Source organism: Carcharodon carcharias, chromosome 1 (assembly GCF_017639515.1).
Source record: "Carcharodon carcharias isolate sCarCar2 chromosome 1, sCarCar2.pri, whole genome shotgun sequence".
In the NCBI taxonomy this organism is placed as follows: Eukaryota; Metazoa; Chordata; class Chondrichthyes; order Lamniformes; family Lamnidae; genus Carcharodon; species Carcharodon carcharias.
The window spans coordinates 147,860,307-147,883,778 of record NC_054467.1 but is presented as its reverse complement, the minus strand read 5'-3'; the positions used below and the strand labels follow the sequence as shown (position 1 = coordinate 147,883,778).

The window sequence follows — 23,472 nt, the reverse complement described above, 5'->3', positions numbered from 1 at the left end:
GTGGACCAGGGTGTCCCGGAGGGAGCGATCCCTACGGAATGCCAATAGGGGGGATGAAGGGAAGATGTGTTTGGTGGTGGCATCATGCTGGAGTTGGCGGAAATGACGGAGGATGATCCATTGAATGCGGAGCCTGATCTTCCCTTTGTAAACACTGAAATTAACTACTTGTTAAGTATCTCAAAAATTTGTTTATCCTCTGACAAAACACTATCCTCTTCTTTCGTGCTCCACCTCACATTTGACAATTCTATTTTCACTGATTATATTTGTAAAGTACTTAATCCTTTCTGTTATACTCTCTTCATATTCAGTCTTTTTTCCTTACCCCTTTCTTCACAGCTTTTCTTATTTTCTCATATTCTCTCTTATTTTTATCATTATTAAAGGCATTTTATGATTCTCCCTTCTTCAATTTGAATTTCAGAAACATGAAGTAGACTCCTTTTTAATAGTTTATATTTACTTTGCAACCCTTCAATTTCATTTATCACACCACTTTATCGATCTAAAGTCTTGTGTGCCGTTTTTTTCCCCCAACTCATCTTAGTAGGCTCATTTTTCATTTTTCTAAAATATTCTCTATTCCAATATCAGGCTGCTCTTGTTCCTGTATAAACGTTTTACCTTTTATGGTTACGACTCCTGAGCTGCTCATCTGTACCTAAGTCATCTACTAGACTGAGAAGCCCCTTGAGGCAAATGGCCATGGAGGGTTTAATCCAAGTTTGGGATGTACTATTTTTAGATCTTAAAAAAAGGAACTGTTAAAATAGTGCAAATAAAGAATATAAAAATGCTGAGATTTGAAAACACGCATGCTAGCTATAAAATAAAAAGGGGTAGATTCTCATTTATGCATAGGGGAAAGTACAAAGAACTAGAATTTTGAAATAAAAACTGCCCAATTTTCAATCCATGCAGGGTGCGGGGTGGGTGGGGGGCAGGTGGGGTAGAGGGGGTGTTCAGAGACAAAGGCAGAGGATGGCTTTTAGTTGCCATTCCACTGCCCAATGCCCTCAATCATGCACTGTGCAGTTGACAGAGGAACCCTTCTAGAGGGCTACAGGCAAATCCAGTGGAGTTTGCCTGGTGGCCTTCTGGAGGCATGGGAATGTCATGTCACTCGCATGTAATCCCTGAGACTCTGAATTCCAGTGGGCACAGGGATAATTGGTGTCAGTTGACTCAATAATGAGCCTAATTGAGAACCTGACATGAGTGGCTGAACTTCTCCCACAGATCCGTTCTTGCCTCCAGCTTAATTGCAGGAGGTCTTCTTGCCACTGGGAGAGTGCAGCTTCTCCCCCGATGAAGTGGGCCCACCTGCCATGTTTTCTGCCATAAAAGGTTTTCCCTTTTTTTTAAAAATGCACAATAAAAATGAGGGTAGTTTGTACTGAATGTACTCACCCTAATCCTTTTCCTTTAATGCTCCTTAAATGGAGGAAACTTTCATACCAGCCTGGGCTGATAACAGAAATGAAAGGAGTTGTATGAAGGTCTAAATTATTCTACCACATGATCAGGGGGCTGGTGAATGCTTATACTTTGGGGTAGGTTGGAGCAGGATAGAGTGAGCTCGAAAGAAAATGGCTGAACTGAAACATTCAAAGAATACAAAATAAGTGAGAACCCTTACTCAAAGTGAGCTGTAGGTTATGAAAATCTACATATAATTACCTATAAATGAAATCTGCATTTTCTAGATTGTGGTCAGCGCCCAGCAATTCGACTGAATAAAAGAGTTCTTGGAGGCAGAACTAGTCGCCCAGGCCGCTGGCCCTGGCAGTGCTCATTGCAGAGTGAGCCAAGTGGACATATTTGTGGCTGTGTACTGATTGGACGAAAATGGGTTTTGACAGTGGCACATTGTTTTGAAGGGTAAGTTGCAAGATATTGAAGCTGAAAACTGAAATTCAGGGAATTAATGAAATAAGTACTAAAATAAAGTGTGAAATCCTGTACAAAATATAGGATATTTGATATATTGTAAACATTCCCATTTTTTTTATTAGCCTTGTTACCTGTTCCTGTACTTATACTCCTACTGGCTCTTCGACAAAAATTCTAGCCATAGTAATGAAGGAGCTTTAAAGTTGTCATAAATCAGGCTGTTCAATATTTTTCAATTCAACAAGAAATTCAGGATCTTTTCCTGTACACAGAGGGCTGAAGGGAGCTCCATGGGGCTGAAGTGAGTGCCTGGGCAATTAGCCCCTTTAAAAGAAGCCCCACATTGGATTTGTTAGTTGTATGAGTCATAAGAGCACCACAGTGGCCCATGTACCTAATGACCCTATGTACTCTTCTGGGGTCAGTGCATTAGGACACTTGTGAGAGAAACTCCAGGGTAACTGCCAGGATTACAGCCCATGGATTTTCAGAGTCCATTTTTCCTTCTCCCTGTAGTTGTGTCTTTGGCTCATATGTGTTTATGATAATGTATTAGTCTTATATGCAGTCATCTGTTTCTGTGCCCAATCTGTGCTTCCTCTGTCTCTCTCTCTCTCTCTCTCTTTGCTATTAGCATACGGTTTTGTTTGAGAAAACAAAGGAGTGGAAGTAGATCTTGGCCATCGTAGTGCTATTTTATTCCTACTTGTGGCTGTTTTCCTGTCCTCAGCTATGTGTGTCTTTCTGTTTTCTCGTCTCTGTGGTGGAAGAGGGAGACTTGCAAGCAACTGAGAGGGTTGGGCCAGTGGACAGCAGTCTGATGTTAGGGACAAGGCTAAATCTGGAGAGGGGGTCAAAGGTGCCACAGTGGAAGGCTCAGATGTATTTGAAGGATCACAGTAGAAGATGAACGTGGCATGTTATACAAAACATTACAGAGAGGAGGACCCAATGAGAGAGAATTTTTTGTCTCATCAATGAAGAGCAGTATTGGTGTCACCGAAGGAAAAGCTAGCTATAAGACCAAGGCACAGGGCTGGGAGATAGCGGAGGGTGGTCACAGGGAAGGTAGGGAATCTGCAAGAGCAGCAGCAGATCTCAGGACATGGGATCGAGCAAAACATTGTGGACAATGCAGAAGATTGGGTAAGGGTTGTAACTGGGACACCAGGAGTTGGGGTGTCTGCCGGGCACTCGGGAAGTGGCTGCAACTACAGTGGCAGTGGACCCATCATATGGCTGCAACAGGAAAAACAGTGTAGGTGGGCAAATAGTTGTGAGGAGGCAGAACCTCACCAGCAAGCAGCTGAAGGCCTGAATCTGGACTGTGACAGGTAATTGTTTACATTGAAAATTACAATATAGGTATTACATGTACAGCTTCAATTAAAAATTTATAAGTATTACTAAAAAAATGTCTTGATAACAGGAAGTTGGTCAGAGGTATACACATACATAAGACTTTTAATAATAATTGACGTGGCTTTGCACTAAAAACAGGTAGCAAAAACAAAATACCAGGTTAGTTAGTCATCATGGCAGATTTGTACAATTTTTTCTTTTGACTTGTTTTTTCTTCTTGTAGCCGTGAAAATGCAGCTGTCTGGAATGTTGTATTTGGTATCAACAATCTGGACCATCCATCTGAATCTATGCAGACCCAGGAGGTGAACCGAATAATCCTACACCCACGCTATAACAGAGCATTTGTTGATTATGACATCAGTGTGGTGGAGCTGCGTGAAGAAATAGTTGAGACTAGCTATGTCCGACCTGTCTGCCTTCCCAAAAAAGACCAAGTGGCAGAACCTGATACCTACTGCTTTATCACAGGGTGGGGGCACACAGGCAACAGAGGTAAGAAAGGTCAATGAAAACCAATCCTTTGACCACACTTGCTAATGACTCAGCAGAATGCTGGATGAACTTATGCACATGACTGAAGTAAATAATCTGGGCTAATATTCCAGGCTAACATGGCAGCACTGAGAAGCTACCTTGTTGGAGCTGCCATTCTTCAGATAAAGGAGCAAATTCAGTCTTACCATTCCAGTGGCTGAGGTTTAAGCTGTCCCAGGCCCTCAATTAACCAACACTACTGAAAGCAGATTAATTGGACATTGATGTTTGAGAGATCTTTTTAAAATGTGCCAATTGTTACATGTGCCCTCCAAGCTCAATGCCTTAAATGCTTCTATACTATTGGCTTCAACCATTTGCTTTGGCAGCCACTTTCTCACCTCTCATTGGGTAAAGAAGTTTCTTCAGAATTCCCCATTGGATTTCTTGGTGACTATCATATATTGATAACCTATAGTTAAGTTCTTTCCCACAAGAGGAAACATTCTCTCTACATTCACTCTATCAAAACCTTACATAATTTTAAAGACCTCTAATTAAGTCACCCCTCAGCCTTCTTGCTTCAGGAGAAACGAGACACAACCTGTCAATCTTTTCCTGATATGTATACCCACACATTTCTGCTTTCATCCTTGTAAACCTTCTCTGCACTCTCTCCAGCGCCACTAGATCCTCTTGATATGATAAACAGAACAACACAGAGTACTCTAATTTTGAACTAACAAAGGTTTGATACAAATTTAGCATAACCTCCCTTTAGTTATTGACAAATTATTATGCTGAGATCCATTTGTTCCTCTACCTCACCTAGACTTGCACCTAACAAGTAATAAATGACCTCTCTACTCTTCCTACCAAAATGTACTACCTCACGTTTATTTGTGTTCAACTTCATTTGGCAATTGTTTGCCCATTCTTCAAGTTTATCAGTGTTCTCCCTTGGTATTGACTATGTCCCCCAATTTATTGTCATCTGTGAATTTAGAGTTTGTGTTTTTGATTCCAAAGTTCAAATAGTTAATGTAAATTGTGAACAACAGTGGTCCCAGCACTTCCCACCTTCTGCCACACTGAATAACTATTCTTTGTTCCTACTCTCTGCTTTCTGTCGTTATGATCCCAGCTGACATTACTGCTGGATAAGCCTGATCCCAGGGTGGAACCCAATTTGATAGATCCTAACTTTTATTTTTTTTTAGATACCTGCAGAGTAGCTACTGAACGCATCACAGAAGTCAGTTAATGAACTTTTACCAAAAGAATAAAACATTTATTTAACAAGAAAAGATTAACGGTATTACAATGCTCCTTCACCCACACCTATACCTTTACAGATATATACAGATTTGGAAGGATAACACAATTTACAAAAACTATCTTATACTCTAATGTTCACATAAGTGCACAGCCCATGTAAACCAGTGGTGACCTGTGGTCAGACACACCACACTCTGAAACCAAGTAACAGATGCCACTCCAAACAGAAGCTATGAATCTCTCAGCAGCTCCCTCCAGACACTTGTCACACTGTGAGCCAACCAGTCTCACTGAACTCCATCTTTCATATGAAAGCTTCCAATCTCCACTCTCCAAAAACTCGCTTTGGAATTTTCTCCCAAATTGACGCTTTCTCTCAGATGCCTTCTGCAAAGGGTCCACCTCCAGGATTCTGAACTCTCCTTCCGATGTTCCTCTCCCCGGGTCACCAAATGCATTCAAACTTTCTTCCAGACACTCTCTCTCACCGACTCAGCCATCAACTGTACACCACTGCCTCACATGCTCATAGCAAAGAGTTGCAGACCTCCAGCCGTCTCTTTGGATCTTCTGGCCTCTCACTTTAAATCTGTTTCCTGCAACTTTTCTTCCTTTGAGCTTGAAGCTTGGAGCCTTCCTCTGCTCCTCACTCTTAACTTCACTTAACAAGACCTTTTCCAGGTTCCTCTCCTTCCTTTGACTAGAATGTCTCCTTGGGGCTTTCTCCTCATCCAATCCCCTCGATTTTGGGGACTTCTTTAATTTGGAACCTGCTATCTATCCATTTTCATGTCCTGCCTGTCCTGGCACCTTCTTCCAACTGCACTCAAACTGCTGTGTTTTCTCTCTGTGTGTGGGTGGGTCTCCATCTCTGGACTCTTGTTGCTAGGCTACAGTACAGTTTTTTCTACTCTTGTGTTTGCTTTAACTTTTCTTCAGGAGTCATAAAACTCATTAGAAATGTAGATATATAAAGAGCTTTAGACCTGCTTTCTCCACTCAAAAATGAAATGAGATCTCAGGTTTCACTTTTTAACCCACAAATAAAAAAAATAAATTAAATTTAAACTTAAAGATGTACTTTATTCCTAACATATCCAAGTACACATATAACTTACTTAAACTATCTCTATTTCCTAACACTGTCTTGAAGCCAGCTAGCAAACCATTCTTCCACTGTCTCCTGACTCCACATTTTCTGGCTTTATTCATTAGTTTATTATGGGGCAGTTTATTGAAGGTCTTTTGAAAATCCTGATAATTTATATCTACTGCATTACCATTGTCTACTCTCTCTGTTACCTTCTCCAAAAATTCAATAAGGTTGGTCAAGCAGGATTTTCTCTTTTGAAATCCATACCAAGTACTCATTATTACATTTCTCATTTCTAGATGTTCTTCTATTCTCTCCTTTTCCGTTATTTTTCCCGCCACTGATGTTAAGCTGAAAATGCTCTGTTCCCCTTCTTAAATACAGATAGTTATCACAACTTACAAATACTTCAGATTGGATTTCTATTTTTTATTTTGTCATTAATGCAAAAAATATAAAATATTTCTAGATATAGCTAACACATTCTGTATTGATACACTTCCAACATGTTCAATTCTTGCATGTTTTATTGAATAATCAAATATCTGAGAGATTTCCAAGTTCTCAAGTCAATTATTTTATGGAGGAAAACTGAAATACTTGACCTGAGGTGTAGAAGACAAGAAAACCAGTAACATTAAATTAGACAGTGTAACAAACATATTTTTGAATCCAGGAACCTATTCTATAATCTGACTTACGGCCACTACATTTTATCCCCTTGTAAAATGAGGATGTGGCCAGCAGTGGAGAGCTTGTATGAAACAATGGAGTGGGCATTCTGCTGATATCCCGCCATTACTTTGGTAGAAATTCTGGAGAAATGGTATTCTCTGGGGTTTTTGCTGTTCCTCCACCAAAGATACAGTGGGAGGTCAGGAAACTGCCCGTGGAAACTCTGCCCCTATATGTCAGAGAAGCTATGGGTCTACATTATTCACTTTAAAGTACAGAATTCAATATACTGTATATAATATTCCAAATGTGGCACTGGACAAATTAAACACTCTTATTTTAAATGCACATGGCCAGAGTTAACACACTATTAAAATGCACATCATGAAATGGATAGTCACAATCTGTTGTACATTTTTTTCATTCATGGAATGTGGGCTTCGCTGGTTGGGCCAGCATTTATTGCTCATCCCTAGTTGTCCTTGAGAAGGTGGTGGTGAGCTGCCTTCTTGAGCCTTGCAATCCTTGTGGTGTTAGAAAGGGAGTTCCAGGCTTTTGACCCAGCGACAGTGAAGGAATGGCAATAGATTTCCAAGTCAGGATGGTGAGTGACTTGGAAGGGAACTTCTAGGTGTTGATGTTCTCATCTGTCTGCTGCCCATGTCCTTCTAGATGGTAGTGGCTGTGGGTTTGGAAGGTACTGTCGAAGGAGCCTTGACGACTTCCTGCCGAGCAGCTTGTAGATGGTACACACTGCTGCTACTGTGCAACGGTGGTGGTGGGAGTGAATGTTTGTGGCTGTGGTGCCAATCAAACAGGCTGCTTTGTCCTGGACAGTGTCAAGCTTCTTGAGTGTTGTGGGAGCTGCACTCATCCAGACAAGTGGGGAGTATTCCATCACACTCCTGACTTGTGCCTTGTAGATGGTGGACAGGCTTTGGGGAGTCAGGGGGTGGGTTACTCGTCGCACGATTCCTAGCTTCTAAGCTGCACTTGTAGCCACAGCATTTATATGGCCAGTCCAGTTCAGTTTCTGGTCAGTGGTAACCCCCAGGATGTTGATGGTGGGGGATTCAGTGATGGTACTGCCTCTGAACATCAAGGGCCGATGGTTGGATTCTCTCTTTTGGAGATGGTCATTGCCTGACACTTGTGTGGTGCAAATGTTACTTGCCACTTGTCAGCCCAAGCGATCCCCTGGCTCGATGGTAGAGTGGGGGATATGTCAGGCCATTAGGTTATAGATTGTGTTTGAGTACAATTCTGTTGCTGCTGATGGCCCACAGTGCCTCATTGTTGCCCAGTCTTGAGTTGCTAGATCTGTTCGAAATCTATCCCATTTAGCACAGTGCAAGTGCGACACAACACACTGGAGGGTATCCTCAATGTGAAGGCGGCACTTCGTCTTCACAACAACTATGCGGTGGTCACACCTACTGGTACTGTAATGGACAGATGCATCTGTGGCAGGCAGGTTGGTGAGGATGAGATCAAGTATGTTTTTCCCTCTTGTTCGTTCCCTCATCACCTGCCGCAGACCCATTCTAGCAACTATGTCCTTTAAGACTTGGCCAGCTTGGTCATTGAAGTCCCCCACCCAGAGTATGTTCTGCGCCCTTGCCACCCTCAGTGCTTCCTCCGAGTGGTGTTCAACATGGAGGAGCACTGATTCATCAGCTAAGGGAGGGTGGTATGTGGTAATCAGCAGGAGGTTTCCTTTCCCATGTTTGACCTGATGCCATAAGACTACATGGGGTCCAGAGTCGATATTGAGGACTCTCAGGGCAACTCACTCCCGATTGTATACCACTGTGCCACCACCTCTGCCAGGTCTGTCCTGCTGGTGGGACAGGACATACCCATTGATGGTGATGGTGGAGTCTGGGACATTATCTGTCAGGTATGATTCTGTGAGGATGACCATGCCAGGCTGTTGTTTGACTAGTCTGTGAGACAGCTGTCCCAATTTTGGCACTAGACCGAGATGTTAGTAAGGAGGACTCAGTAGGGTCACCAGGGCTGAGATTGATGTTGTCATTCCTGGTGCGTAGATTGATGCCAGGTAGTCTGTCCGGTTTTATTCCTTTTTTGTGATTTTGGAATGGTTTGTTACAACTGAGTGGCTTGCTAGAGTCAACCACATTGCTGTGGGTCTGGAGTCACGTGTAGGCTAGACCAGGTAAGGATGAGAGATTTCCTTCCCTAAAAGACATTAGGGAACCAGGTGGGTTTTTACAACAATTGACAATGGTTTCATGGTCATCATTAAACTTAATTCCGGATTTTTATTGAATTCAAATTCCACCATCTGCCATGGCAGGATTCATATGGTAACAAGGTATCAATCTTAATATTTTCTCTTAACTTCTATTCCAGTTCCATTCAAACTCCAGGAAGGAGAGGTTCGCATTCTCTCACTTGATCATTGCCAGTCATACTTTGATACTAAAACAATCACTTCTCGAATGTTATGCGCAGGCTATGAACCTGGAACAGTGGACTCTTGCATGGTAAGGGGGATAATGAAGACAAATTCTGTATGAATCCCTTCTTATATTTTCTAACATAAAACTTGATGAGCAAATTTCACATGCATGCAGTAATTACATGTAATTACAGGCACGCTATAAACACTTAATAGCTGAGTTTTGTGTAAATTATTTAGGTTCATTGGCAGCAGGTGGGGACAACTGAGTCATTTAAATTTCAGGTGTATGGGGACTCCTTTGGCTTGACCTTCCCAAGTATGCTTCTTAAAAAGGTGCTATCATTGGTAATAAAAAATCATTCTATCATTAGGGAAAAAATTGTGGGGGGATTAAGTGGATTGGGGGGAATGGTGGGTGAGCAGGATTTGAAGTTTAATGGTATCTTGCTTTAGACAATAATTTTTCTGAGTAGCCTCCTGCTTTTGCATTTTTTTTCTGTCAAAACTTTACTTCATTATTGCTCCTGCCATTTGAATTTCACCAAAGCTTGTGTATTCTGAACATGCTGCAGAATGGAGATCAGAATGGAGAGTTTGTGAGGAGCCAGCAAATTCAGCAACCTCTGTAGCATTTTGTCCGTACCCATCATTGCTTCCAGACCTGTGTTTATTGATGTTTGCAGATCTGGGCATCAGGGTTACTTATAAAATTGTGTGGCCTCCAGGACAGGCAGAGGTTTGCACTCAGTAAATGTCCAAATGGTACATGAGCACAGAAATATTATTTTCACATTAATGGGCAGTATTGTGGAAGTGGCTGTGACACCTTCATTGTAAAGCAGTCCATAGCCTGCCAGATCACAGAAGAGAGCCAAATCAGTCTGTCTTGCCTTTGTCTCCCTTTGTTAGACTAATCCAAAACTAATAGATGCTCTGCTCTCTCTCTCTATAGATCGAATAGTTACAGCCACAGGAGGAAGTGTTTACCTTTGTGTTTTTAGCTTCAAAGATATGATGGTATCTGCCTCAACAACACTTTGTATAAATAAATTTTCCATAACTACTAACAGTGAGAACTTTAAATTGACGTCCCCTCATCACTGATTCGACAAACAGATGAAAGACCTTTTCTCTGTTCACTAATTCTTGGTTTTCTGGATGGCAAGTGGCCTTTTCAGTTGTGTGCTGATGAATGGGAAGGCATGAATTTAGGAATTTCAGGGTGGTTTGATAATGTGTAGGACTGTTTTTTGTTATAGCATGTGGGGGCATATAACTAAAGCAGCTCTTGCATGTGTTTGTTAAGTTCCACCAGTCCATCCATGTAAGTGAACAATAATGAGAGCATCCTCGACAGCAATGTGCACGACTGGTGGTATGTTGCCCACATCACCTTACATCTCCTTTTCCTCAGAATCATCTGGGCTATATGCCTTGTTTCTTGTGAAGAACCAAACCTCATTGCTGTGCAATGTTATGCAGAGCGCTGCTCACTACGACCATTCTGGAGATCCCAACCTGTTTTTACTGAAGGGCATCTCTAAATCTGTCTGCCTGAAGTGCATCTTCAGCATTATGATGGCTTGTTCAATTAAATATCTGGTATTCATATGGCATTCATCGTATTGCTCCTGGGCCTCAGTCTTCAGTTTCCTGCCAGAATCACCCTTCTCCTAAAAAAAAATCTTTTGATCCCACTGTCCTTGCAAACTACAATTCCATCTCCAATCTTCCTTTCTTCTCCAAACTCCTTGAATACGTTGTCGCCTCCCAAATTCATTCCCATCTTTCCCAGAACTCCATGTTTGAATCCCTCCAATCAGGTTTCTGCCCTTGCCACAGTACTGAAACAGGTCTTATCAAAATTACAAATGACATCCCATTTGACTGTGACAGAGGTAAGCTAGTCCTTCTCGTCCTTCTTGACCTATCTGCAGCTTTTGAGACAATTGATCACACCATTGTCCTCCAAAGGTCCTCCAGCTACATGGGCCCACACACCTAATTCCATTCTTGTCTATCTCGTTAAAGCCAGATAATCACTTACAATGGCTCCTCTTCCTGCTCTGCACCGTTGCCCCATGTACCCCAAGGAATGATCCTTGGACCCTTCCTTTTTCTCACCTACAGGCTGCCCCTTGGCAACATCACCCAATGGCACAGTGTTAGTTTTCACATGTACGCTAATGACATCCAACTCTACCTCATCACCACCTCTCTCGATTTCTCCGCTGTTTCTAAATTATCAGACTGCTTATCCAACATCCAGTATTGGATGAGCAGAAATTTTCTCCAATTAAGTGTTGGGAAGATTGTTCATTGTTTTTGGACTCCACTCCAAGCTCCATACCCTAGCTTATCCCTCTCCATGGCAACATTCTGTCCACCTCTTTATCATCGCCTAACTTCACCCTTGTCTCAGCTCATTTGCTGCCAAAACCCTTATTCATGCCTCCGTTACCTCCAGACTTGACTATCTCAGCACACTCCTGGCTGGTCTCCCATATTCTACCCTCTGTAAACTTGAGGTCATCCAAAGTCATGCTGCCTGTATCTTAACTCCCAACAATCCCATTTCCCCATCAACTCGGCGCTCTCTGACCTACAATGGTCCCTGGTAAGCAACATCTTGATTTTACAGTTCACATGGACTCGAAACGTTAACTGGATCCCTCTCTGCAGATGCTGTCAGACCTGTTGAGTTTTTCCAGGTAATTTTGCTTTTGTTTTACAATTCTCATCTTTATTTTCAAATCCCTCCAAGGCCTCGCCCCACCCTCTCTCTATAATCTCCTCCGGCCCCCCAACTCTGTGCTCCTATAATCCTGGCCTCTTGCTTTAATTTTAATAGCTCCACCACTGGTGGTCATGCCCTCAGTTTTCTAGGCCCCAAGCTCTGGGATACCCTTCCTACATCTCTCTGCCTCTCTGCCCTGCTTTCCACCTTTAAGCTGCTCTTTAAAACCTACCTCTTCAACCAGGTTTTTGGTCATCTGACCTAATATCTCCTTATGTGGCTCAGTGTCATGCTTTATTTTATAATGGTCCTGTGAAGTGTCTTGTTACATTTCATTACATTAAAGGTGCTACATAAATATAAGTTATTGTTGTTTCTGAGAGATCAGTCCCATTATAAGTGGGCATCTCTTGTCTCCAAGCAGCCAGCTGGTAACTTTTCTTCGAGGTGCAAAGCAATCAGGGAGGGTGGACTGCTGTGGGATGAAAGTATCGTAGCAGATGCACAGGAATCTAGCACACATTTGTCGTCATAAGATCTTTTGTGGTTTGTACATCAGCTGTACCTTGATGGAGTGGAAGCTCTTGCAGTTGACGAGCGCTCCTGAAGAATTTCTGGGTTCCTTACTTACCACATGTGTGCAGTCAACAAAGCCCTGCACCTTTGAGAAGCCAGCCAGATTTACTAGCCAAAGCTCCCACTCATTCTGACTGGCGTCATAACAGGAAATGTTAACATGATTGCTGGCCCTGGTAAAGAAACAATCAGTCAACTACCTAGCTTGTGCATTTGTGTGTGGTCCGTTGTGAGATCCTGTAACTGTCTCTGAATGAGCCCAGGGATAGTCCAAAAGCAAAATGGTTGAGGGCAGTAGTGATTTGACAGCACTGATAAAGTCTGGTCACCAAGTCTAGCTGGTTACAAGTGCTTTCCAGCACCTGACATGACACGTCAGCCTTCTGAAGCACTGGTGTTCCAACATGTCAAGGACGCTTATCCTCTGTAAACCCTGTGTGGTGGGTGTGGCCTCCTGTAAGCTGCACCTCTCTACTAATACCCTCTCTTCTGTGGAGCTGAAGGTCTGTGAGCAGCAGGTTGTTGCTGCTACACCTGCTGCTGTTGGTCACATTGGTCCTCCATCTGAGGTCCAAAGTAATACAGCGTAAGCAGCACACATGCTTATCTGATAGATCAAACCTCTGAAGTGTAACATAACCTCTCAACACAAGTACTGTGACCAGACAGCAGACAGGAAAGGAGTTAAGTATGGGGTACATTTTGCATATTTTCCTGTCATGTATTCATCCCTCTCAGTTGACACTGTGGGTGGAATCATCCCAGATTTGTACTAAGTGCAGTGGTGGATGGGGAAATGAATGTTTTACCGCCCAGCTGCAATGGCAGCTTTTCACACCGTATCGCTCCAAATTCACCTCATTAATCATGCGTTCCCAGGAAACACACAGTTTCGATGGTGGGTGAGCTCTCATTTGTCCACCTCGCTGTAACCTTGCCACTTCCTTGTGCCACGCACCATATTTAAAGTGAGCCGCGTGCACACCTCTCAGTGCTTCCAACCCAGGACTGCTACAGAGAAGACATTGCCCCGAAAGGCAAGAAGTCTGCAGTCCCCCAATTCAGTGGCGCATCCCTGGGATGCCTTCTGGACATTGTTGAAGCTTGCTGCGATGTCATCTACCCTGCTCTGGCCACAGGAGGTCCATCAGTGTCACCACTCTGGTTTGGGAGGTGATAGTAGTGGTGGTCAGTGCCAATGCTGCACAGAAGATGTTCGCCATCCAGTGCAGAAAGAGGATGAATGATCTCATCCATGCAGCCAGGGTAAGGCAACCATCTCATCACTCTAAACTCACACGCTCAAGCCCATAACACATTCACTGGCATCTCACTCGCTGCCAGCTCAAAGGACATCACCACTCATTGTCTCATGTGCACCCCCACATCTCCATCTGGACTCATCTCTTCTGGAGACTGCCTGTTCAGCCCTCAGCCTCGAGGCTACTTGCACAGATCAACATGTGCGCACACACCCTGGGATACCCTCTTTCCCCATTAATGCCCTATCTCTGCAGTCTCTTCCTTGCCTGAGGTCACTTCTCCCTCTTCTCCAAGCAAGCCATAGCCCTGCAGCCGTTGAAAAACCACCCTCGCATTACTGCTGGTCTCGTAAGTAAAGACCTGCCCATGAGCCTTCCTAAAAGTGGTGTGATGCTGCCTGCAAAGCCTGGCGCTGATGGCCACGAGTGCTGCCTGGAGCAAGGTAGGCAAACAAGCCTCCAAGTCCCAAACGAAGTACAGCTCGCCAGGCTCATGTCGCCTATGTTCAGTTGTGAAACACGTCTGTGTGGGGGAGTGGGGGGGATGATTCTGGCGAGCTGGGCTTATAATGATATGCAGATGTTTTACAATGAAGTTTCTGACATGCGACAGCGGGAAACTCAGCCCACCATTGACAGGTGGAGGGCATGATTGTAAACTGGTTTCACGACGTTGTGAAACCGATTTTTGGCCTTCCTGCCTTATTGTCCGCTCATGCCCACCATGGCACCCAACGCCAGCGGACACGGAAAATTCTGTCCTGTGTTTTCGCCTTGCTTTCAGTGGTGAGTTCCAGGAAGCGCAAGAAACCTGTGAACCCAAAATTAATTGCAAAATCCATGTCAATATCAACCTAGTTAAGTGACGAACATATTGAAATTGACCACCAGCCTGTCCTGACGGGGTAGCGCTTGCAGCCATAGGTGCTGGAGTGAAACGCAGAAGTTGGCATGTTAGACCAACAGATATTAGGTCTAACCCTTTGATTCCTGCCTGTCAACCAACTTTCTAGTCATGCTGCTGTATTTCATCTTATACTATATGCCAGAATCTTTGTATCAATTTTCCTGTTAGACAGCTTAATACAAACTTTCTAAAGATACATGTGGAACACATTTCCTGTATCCCCTTAATCTATCCAGTTGCCACTGATTGAAAATTCCATTTTGTCAAATTTGCCTTTAACAAATCCATGTTGGATTCCCTTGATTATCTTATGCACCTCAATGCTATTTTGATCTCAATTTTTTGATTCTAAGAATTTGCCCACATCTGATATTAGACAAGAGTTTTTATATCCAGTTTAACCTTCTCTCTTGAACAGAATTATTACATTGGCTCTGGCATAATTTGTATATCTAGGGAGTGAAGAGAGAAGATTGAAACATTGTTCACAGAGATAAAAACAAAAACAAAGAGATTCACAGAGTCTATTATCTCCCTTCTAACTTCTGTTTATAGCCTAAATTGCATGACATCAGAGCCAGGTGACAAATACTTTCATAATGTTTTTTTCAGAAACATAGCCTTTTCTACTGTTATCTCCCAATAATCTCCTCTAGCCCTACAATCTTCTGAAATATCTCTGCTCCTCTAATTGTCCTTTTGAGCATCCCCAATTTTAATTGTTCCACCATCAGTCGTTGTGGCTTCAGTTGCTCAGGTTCCAAGCGCTGAAATTCCCTCCCTACACCTCTCTGCTACTCTACCTGACTTTCATCCTTTAAAACACCCCCTAAGACAGTACCTCTTTGACCTAGCTTTTGGTCATCTGACCTAATATCTCCTTATGTAGCTTAGTCTTATATTTTGTTTCATCGTGCTCCTATGAAAACCCCTTGGGATGTTTGATTATGTCAAAGGTGCTATTATAAATGTAAGTTGCTGCTACTTCCATACCTCCACAGTACAGCCACATTCTTCTATCACTTTCATCACTTGTAGAAACAGAAACAAAATATTTATTTCATATATTTCGATATATTAGCTGCTAGACTATCTTCATACCCACTTTAGCTGATCTTCCTTTATGCAAGCCACGCACACCTCCCCCAAAACACTAGCTCCACTCCTAATAAGAATATTGATCCCAGCCTCATCGAGATATATGCTATCTGGCCTGTACAGGCTGCTCCTGTCACATAATTAACCCTAACGTCACATGAATTTGAACCATTCTCTCTTCCACCATCTTTCAAACCATGCATTTAAGTTCCCCATATTGCTCTTATGCACACAACATCACAGAAATCCTTAGGTAACCAAAATCCTGCTATTTAATTGCTGAAACTTACTTTGCAGCCCCCCAAATCTATTCCTTCCTACATTATTAGTTCCAACATGAACCTTGACTTCCCTTTTTTCTCAAAAACCTTTTGCATCCACGCTATTAATGTGCCACCACCCACCTTTCTGCCGCTTGCTGTTCCTCCAATCACAGTTTGTTTTTTTCCAGTATTTGCTGCTAATAGGCACACTTGTGAGATGCAGTTGTGCATGACCCTGAACACCAATGCGACAGTGGTGTGAGGGCAGTAGCTGCTGGCTGAAACACTGTCTAAGTGGGAGAGGCAGCTGCTTGACCTGCAGGTCAGTGCACTGCTGGCTGGATCTGGCCATCACACTGGTGGAAAGGAGTGAATAGGAGACGGAGTTTAGAAGAGGAGCTGCTGATTGAGTGAGTGGGGAGGTGAGGAAGGTTGGGAAGAGGGGCTGCTGAATGAGTGGATGGGCGGGAGGGGGGTTTTGGAAGAGGGGTGCTGAGTGAGTATGTGGGAGGGAGGGGGTGGAAAGACTGGCTGCCAATTAAGTGATTCTTTGAGGGCAGGGGGTTTGTTGATATATTTCTCCTAATTTCAAGCACTTATGCTGCAACAAACAAGCTCATCCATCACATTAATGGTAAGTAAAAAAAATTATTACAGACATATGTTTGTTTACCTGTAATGTGTAATTATAATTGACAAAACATGTAGTCATTAGAGGGGTCATTGCTGCTTGAAGGGTTATGCAAAAAGTTGGTAAATCTGAATAGGGAAACACAACCAAATCATTTGTGAACCACAAGTGAAAAGCATACCTATGCGTCATTTATTTGGTTGTGTTATAAGTAAAAAGGGGAAAGTTATGTTCTGTGGTTTAAAGTATAAGTTGCCTACAAAGATGGTGTTTAGTTAATAGTGCTTTTAGTCATTTGTTACAGTAAAAGTCTTAAAATGTGAAGTCTTGTCCTATTATTCTTTCAGCTATTAACTGGAAGTTTGAATTTCTTTTGGAAAGTTATGTCTCTACGGGGAATGTAACACAACTAATAATAACATGATTTAATTTCATTCTATTATCTTTTGTAACTTGGACATCTTTTGCATTTGTTACAATTATGCAGTTTATAAGATTATTATTCTTTAGGACAGAAGCTTTAAATTTAGGGTAAATTAAGGGGTCATGCGACCTGTTCTGCAGCCTGACTAATAGTAAGCATGGTTGGTTTGATTGTTAGAGATCAAAGGAAAGCTTAGATTGTTTTGCTAAGAAGAAGGTGTGAGGTATTTACTCTTGGAGACTGATTGCCTCTGAGTTTTTAATGAGTGGACTTTGGCATGGATTTGCATTCTTGAGGCAGTTAGCGAGAGTTGGGAAAATTCCTGGCTCGGCGTGCCCACCTGCGGAGAAAGTTCCTGCAAAGGCAGGATCTTCATACCTTCATTTCCGAGGCGGGGGGGGTGTAGGTGATGACCTGGGAAAAAGATTGGAGACAGCTACAGGGGCTGCCGGTGCAGAGGCAGGCTGTTTGAAAGGCTCACCTCGGTGCAGTGGGACTTCATCCCAGTTAAAATAAAAATACAAAGGGTGTCCAGCCCTCATCCCTCACACCCTCCCAACACTCTCCATGCCCCATCCATGCCGCTTCATGCCCCCCAGCAGCCCCACCCCATGTCCCATCATGCCTCCCCACCTACCCTCTTTGGTCACTCATACTCTCCCCACCTATGTCAAGCTCTGCCCTTTCACCCACTCTCATGCCTCCTTTGCCAAGCTATGGCACTTCCATTCTCATTGACCTACGACACACTATATAGAACCAAGAAATCCTATAGTAACAGTAGAATGTGTAAAAAAATTTTAAAAAGATTAATTCATTTATAACTTTCCACTATGAAAAAGATGCCATTTCACTTAGAAGGTGTTATGGACAGGAGAGAGACAGGCAAACTGTACTTCTTTTCTCTCACCAACTGTCCATAAGCAGTTGTTTTGAATTACTTTCAAAGCATGCTGTGTTGTGTTTTCCAAAGTCTTTAGTTTGTGTGATCCAATTTACTAATAACTTGCAGCAAACGCACATTATGTTTAACTCAGAAGGTTGGTTTATTTCACATTCAAAATCTGGGGAAGGAGTGTTTGCGCCGCCATTTCACATGGGCGGGCTAATTAAGGCCCGCCCATCATCATGCACACCCAGAAGCACTGAGCGTTCCCTGTGTGGGCGGAGGAAGTAGACCGAATCAGGCCTGCGCTCTTTCACGCATGTGTGTGAAAGAGCGCAGAAATCTCCCTGAGGCACAGAGCTGCCTCAGGGAGATTACTTTGATTTCTAAAAATTTTAATAAAGGAAAAAAAAATTTAAAGACATGACCCCTCATGTGAGTGTCACATGAGCAGGGACATGTCTATGAATTTTATTTAAAAAATGTTATTAATGTTTTAAAACCTTCAGGAAACCTCATCCCTCTGTGGATGAGGTTTCATGATAAATGCGAACACCACCTGGGCTCTTCACCTGACTTAAGGTTGGACGGGCAGTTCAGTTAATTATTTCAACTGGAATTTAAATGGCCTTAATAGGCCTTTGACAGTTCGGTGGGTGTGCAGCTGACTCAAACTGAAGATCTGAATGATGCACGGTAATGTCGGGACGCACGCCCGATGTCACTGCATGTCATTTTACGTGTCAGATATTGGGGCCCGTCCCCACTCGCTGACCCAAAGATTCTGGCCAGAGAGATTGCAATGCTAAGCTATGGCACTTCCATTCCTATTGACCTACCACACACTATATAGAACCATGGAACCCTATAGTAACAGTGGAATATGAAACAAAATGTTTTAAAAAGATTAATCCATTCATAAATTTCTACTATGAAAAAGAAGCCATTTCACTAATGGACAGGAGAGAGATTTCAATATGGTCACTTGAGCCATGTGACCTTCTTTCACCACGATGATTTCAAAAGGGCTGGTTTTCCAGTGTCTGGAACAAGCTTTATTTCTGAGCTGATAATGTTTCAGTCATTAGCTGTTGAAAGTTACCATCCATATTATCAGGAAGCCATTGTCTATGCAGACCCTCTGACTTCACAAATGACATAAATGAAGTCCATTGTTCCCTCAATGGTCCCTTTTTGAAATGGACCTGGAGATTTCCAGGTGTGAGGTGAGTTGATTAACAGTTCTGCAGGCATAAAGAGTTTTGATCTGTGAGTCCCGTGGTTTCATGATTACAGGGGGTCTTTACAATGAGGTGAGAGATTCCACAGGCTGAGAGAGGAATTCTTTTGTTCCAGAACAAAGGGCCAATCCTGTGGTCATGTGACTTGTAGCAATCATCTTTCTTGGATTAGCAGAAAGTCAATTTTAAAAATAGCAAAAAGAGTAAAGTTTTGATATCCAGTGTTGGATTCTTTTCATGTCTTGGAGACCCAACAAAGGCAATAAAAATATCAATCATCTAGACCCTTTAAAGTATCAATAGCAAAAGCCACAAACCCTTGAAACCACTTTAAGTGCAAATAAACAATGTGAAATGGACACCAGAAATCAGAGAACCTAAGTGTCAATGAAACAATGTTTTCTCTGGCACGCAGGTATTTCAACAAGTGTTATGGTTGTCTGGGCAAAAATATCATAATCATTGTATAGAGAATACTCACATGCAGCATCTTGTACAGCAACAGTTTATGCACAGCATACAAAATAAATGGGAACCCTGCATCCACATTCCAGCAAAATTTTTTGGCTGCTGCACGCTCAAACAACAGCAGGATCAGGCAGCATGACCATTGGTCATGGAACTTATTAGATCGAATGTGTTGAAGTTCATAAGTTCATAAAGTGAAAGTTTTTATAGGTTTGCCAAAAGTATTAATTTTCCATTGCCTGAACATCATTGTATTTCTGTTGGTCAGGGTGACAGTGGAGGACCTCTGGTTTGTGAACAACCTGGCAAGAGATGGACATTATTTGGTCTAACATCTTGGGGATCAGTGTGCTTTACAAAACTCCTTGGACCCGGTGTTTACAGCAATGTAACTCATTTTGTTGAATGGATTGAGAGGCAGATCTACATCCACACTTTTTTATAAATAAATAATTACAAGGCCAGCAGAACAGTACCTGAGATGAAACCGTAAATAGCAAGAAGCAGAAATGTGGCAGCTGGCAAGGACTAGATGATCATTCCTCTTCCCTTGCAGTAGACCCCACACCCACCCTTCCATTTCCCACCCCCATTCACTGAAATATTTCAGTAATAATTCATAAGGAATAACTACACCAAACTGTTCTCAAGGTGATGGTTTCTCTGATACCTGGATTATTATGGGAATCAATGACTTTTAGAAATATGGAGTTCATTGATCTTTAACAAAATGTTTATATCCCATTTTGTAATACACCTGTCAATTGCTGCTCCCTCTTGAGATTTGTAGTGCATCCATTCCAAAGCTGTAGAGCACTGTATGACCTGATTAGATTCTTCTGGTAAACAAGGTCAGTATTTGCTGTTCAGTCTGTGGAGAGGAATTTTTGCTACCTCTAACTTGACCTGTTTGAGAAAGCTGCTTCTGCATTCTTCGTGAGACTGCCTCACACTGAGGATGCTGATGAGGGGAGAAATTCTTTCATATTTTACAGAACTACTTACAGGATGGGTTTATTTTGCTTCAGTGCATAACCGTGAGCCAAATGTATTGGAGTTATAGATTAATTTCTACATGGTGATCAGTCTAAAGCTTTTCTTATAATTAATCCTTGGTCACGATATAGAATATTTTCAATATGTTGACATCAAATACAGTTAGTATCTTGTAATATGACTCTAACTGGAATACTCGTAAAAGCTGATTTTTTTGGCAGTGAGCACCTCTTTCCCTAAAAGATTTATTTGCCAAGCTATTGAGGTATGGGAAAGAGAACAAAGAGTTTAGTTATGAGTAATTGTAGATTAATGCATTTAAAATAAATTACAAGGATTTGATTTTGTAGCATTGATTGCAGTGATGATACATTGTAATGGATTGAACTATTCCTGTATATGTAGCAGTTTCATTCCATTTTAAAGTAGGAAGCAACCATACAAAGAATGAATAAAATGCACTTCTCTTGAATCCATGATCAAGCTAGAGAAGAACTGTCATGTGCTTTCTAATGAAGTTTGAATTAAAATCAAATTGAAGCATACTGTATACAGATCACTGTTCTAGATTTAAACATGGACTTTTTATACCATTAGCCTTTTGAACCACCTGAGTTCATTGGGCTTTCTGAGAATCTCATTTTTATTGTGAAAGATTTCCAGTGTATAGTGTTGATTTTTCTTCAGAGTACTGGCCACATTTGGAAGACAGTTCACAGTCTGATAATTCTTGCTGCCAAAATAAAAGTTAATTAATTTGGGGACTTATCCCCTGCTCGGCTCTTGTTTGAAGTTGTTTAAAGGGCCTCTCTTTCTGTAGTGTCAATAGTCAGTTTTTCAGTTTTACTTTTTCTACACTAATGTGAGTGGTAATGATATTATTTAGACTACCACTTTTCAAACAAACATATTGACAACTAAAATTATTCTCTTATGCCAAAGTTTTGTTTCAGCTCACTTTTTATTCACATTGGATCTTTGTGTGGCAGCTTGCTATTTGAGTCTGTGGGAATAAATATTACACTGTGATGGCACTTTTCAACAATGTAATGCTATGTACTTTGCTCCTGTATCATTTCTAAACAAAGGCATTTGAGAAATGTCTGCAATGTTCAATGTAACATTCCATGTAAAGATAATATGATGGTTGTAATTTTATAAAATATTTTTATATTGCTTTTTCTATGTGTGCACATTTAAACTTTATGCTGTTGTGTGGCCAGACTTTAAGTAGATTGGGTGTTTACACTTTGCTTTTTGATCGTCATTTACAACATCACAAACTACTGGTGACTAGTGTTGTAAATTGAAAACTTGGGCTTAAGCTTGTACTACTGTTACCACCTGTTCAAATAGAAACACACATTTTGGCCTCATTCAAATGTCAAAACATTATCTAGCAATCCTTGTTCATGGCTTTAGTGGATCAAGATCAGAATATTCAGTCTGCTTTTTCCTAATCCTTCAGTAGTGTGTGCATTATAACTTACTTCTCAGCTCTGAGTTTCTGTGATTTATCTAGTCATTCATAATGCTGTTTTGCTCACTATGTCACTGCCTCCTTAATTGATCAGGGTTATAAACCTCAAGAAACACTGTTAAGTAATATTTTGAGCAATTATACCACATTTTAAGTTAGCTTCTTACCTCACACATCCCATAGCCCTTACTGAGAGACGATTAAACTTTCAAATCAGAAAGCCTTGAATCAGAAACTTTAGTTCCATGGCTAGAAGATAATGATTGAACAAATGACCATGATTATGGTTTGAATATTGGCAGTGCAACCAATTTTATTGATAAAAGTTCAACCTCTGCACCTCCTTTAGAATGGTATCCTTTATTTCACATTGCCTCCCATCATCTTCACACTTGCCTGCCTTATACTTCATCTACAACCTGTCTGCCCATTCCATCGACCAAAGTCCTCTTGAACTTCTAATCTTGCCCTCTGCTGATGTCATCCTTAATAACAACCAAGAGAGCCTTCCCTGAGGTTTCTCCTCTTCGGGGATTTGTTTGTCTCAATGTTCCCTTCTAGCTGACAAAGAACGGACCACTGCCTTGGTGGAATACAAACCAGTGATTCCAACAGTAGCCTCCCAATACAGCCAAGCTTGGGTGTATTGTAGATAGTTGGCAATTTAACAAACATAACATATGGTCACTTTGACACCAAACTCCCATTTCACAGAACTGTTGTCCGAGAAGAACGAACATTTCCCTGCAGAGATGGAACATCAGCATTGCTGTGCCTCTGCTGCACATCTCCAAACAGGCATTGAGAACAGCAAGCAATCTACCCCCTTTTACCTTCTTGCCAAGAAATGATATATACTATTTCTCATTCACCAATCACATTTTCTTAAAGGATCTACTATTCTTAAAAGATGTATTGTGTCAAATTCATGCCAACTCCGTGTCAGCCTTATTTACTTTTATACCACTGACAATTTATCAGACTGGTTGTAAAGTTTGAGTCAAGGTCACAAATGTAAGTGAAGCCCCTTTGCAAGAAGCAGCAGTGAGCACCTAAATGCTGGAAGTACATAACATTAACACAACGTTTGTGACAAGACTTGGTTAACGCTCAGGACGTAGAACTTCGGTCAGCACTGGATACTTTTCCGAAATATCGATGAATTTGCTGTCTAGATCCAGTATTTTATTATTTTACTTCAGACTTCTGGCATTTGCAGTTTTTTCCGTATTATTTGAACCAGTGGCCGCATTGTACTCTAAAAACTAATAAAAAATACCTTAATAATGATTCA

At 41.8% G+C, this 23,472-nt stretch overlaps 1 protein-coding gene across 4 annotated transcripts in view; it reads left to right on the top strand.

Annotated features, from left to right (window-relative positions):
* LOC121280888 (atrial natriuretic peptide-converting enzyme-like) overlaps positions 1–23,468 on the top strand; it is a 308,072-nt gene extending 284,604 nt beyond the window's left edge. For 3 of the 4 annotated variants that reach the window (XM_041193245.1, XM_041193240.1, XM_041193253.1), the window contains exons 19-22: positions 1,710–1,884; positions 3,482–3,753; positions 9,158–9,291; positions 19,971–23,468. In XM_041193245.1, coding sequence (XP_041049179.1) covers positions 1,710–1,884; positions 3,482–3,753; positions 9,158–9,291; positions 19,971–20,147 — 758 coding nt within the window. In that variant the 3' untranslated portion in view covers positions 20,148–23,468. Of the gene's footprint in view, positions 1–1,709; positions 1,885–3,481; positions 3,754–9,157; positions 9,292–10,161; positions 10,277–19,970 lie in introns of those variants that run through there. The other variant, XM_041193264.1, reaches the window with a different exon arrangement.
* Positions 23,469–23,472: the final 4 nt, after the last annotated feature.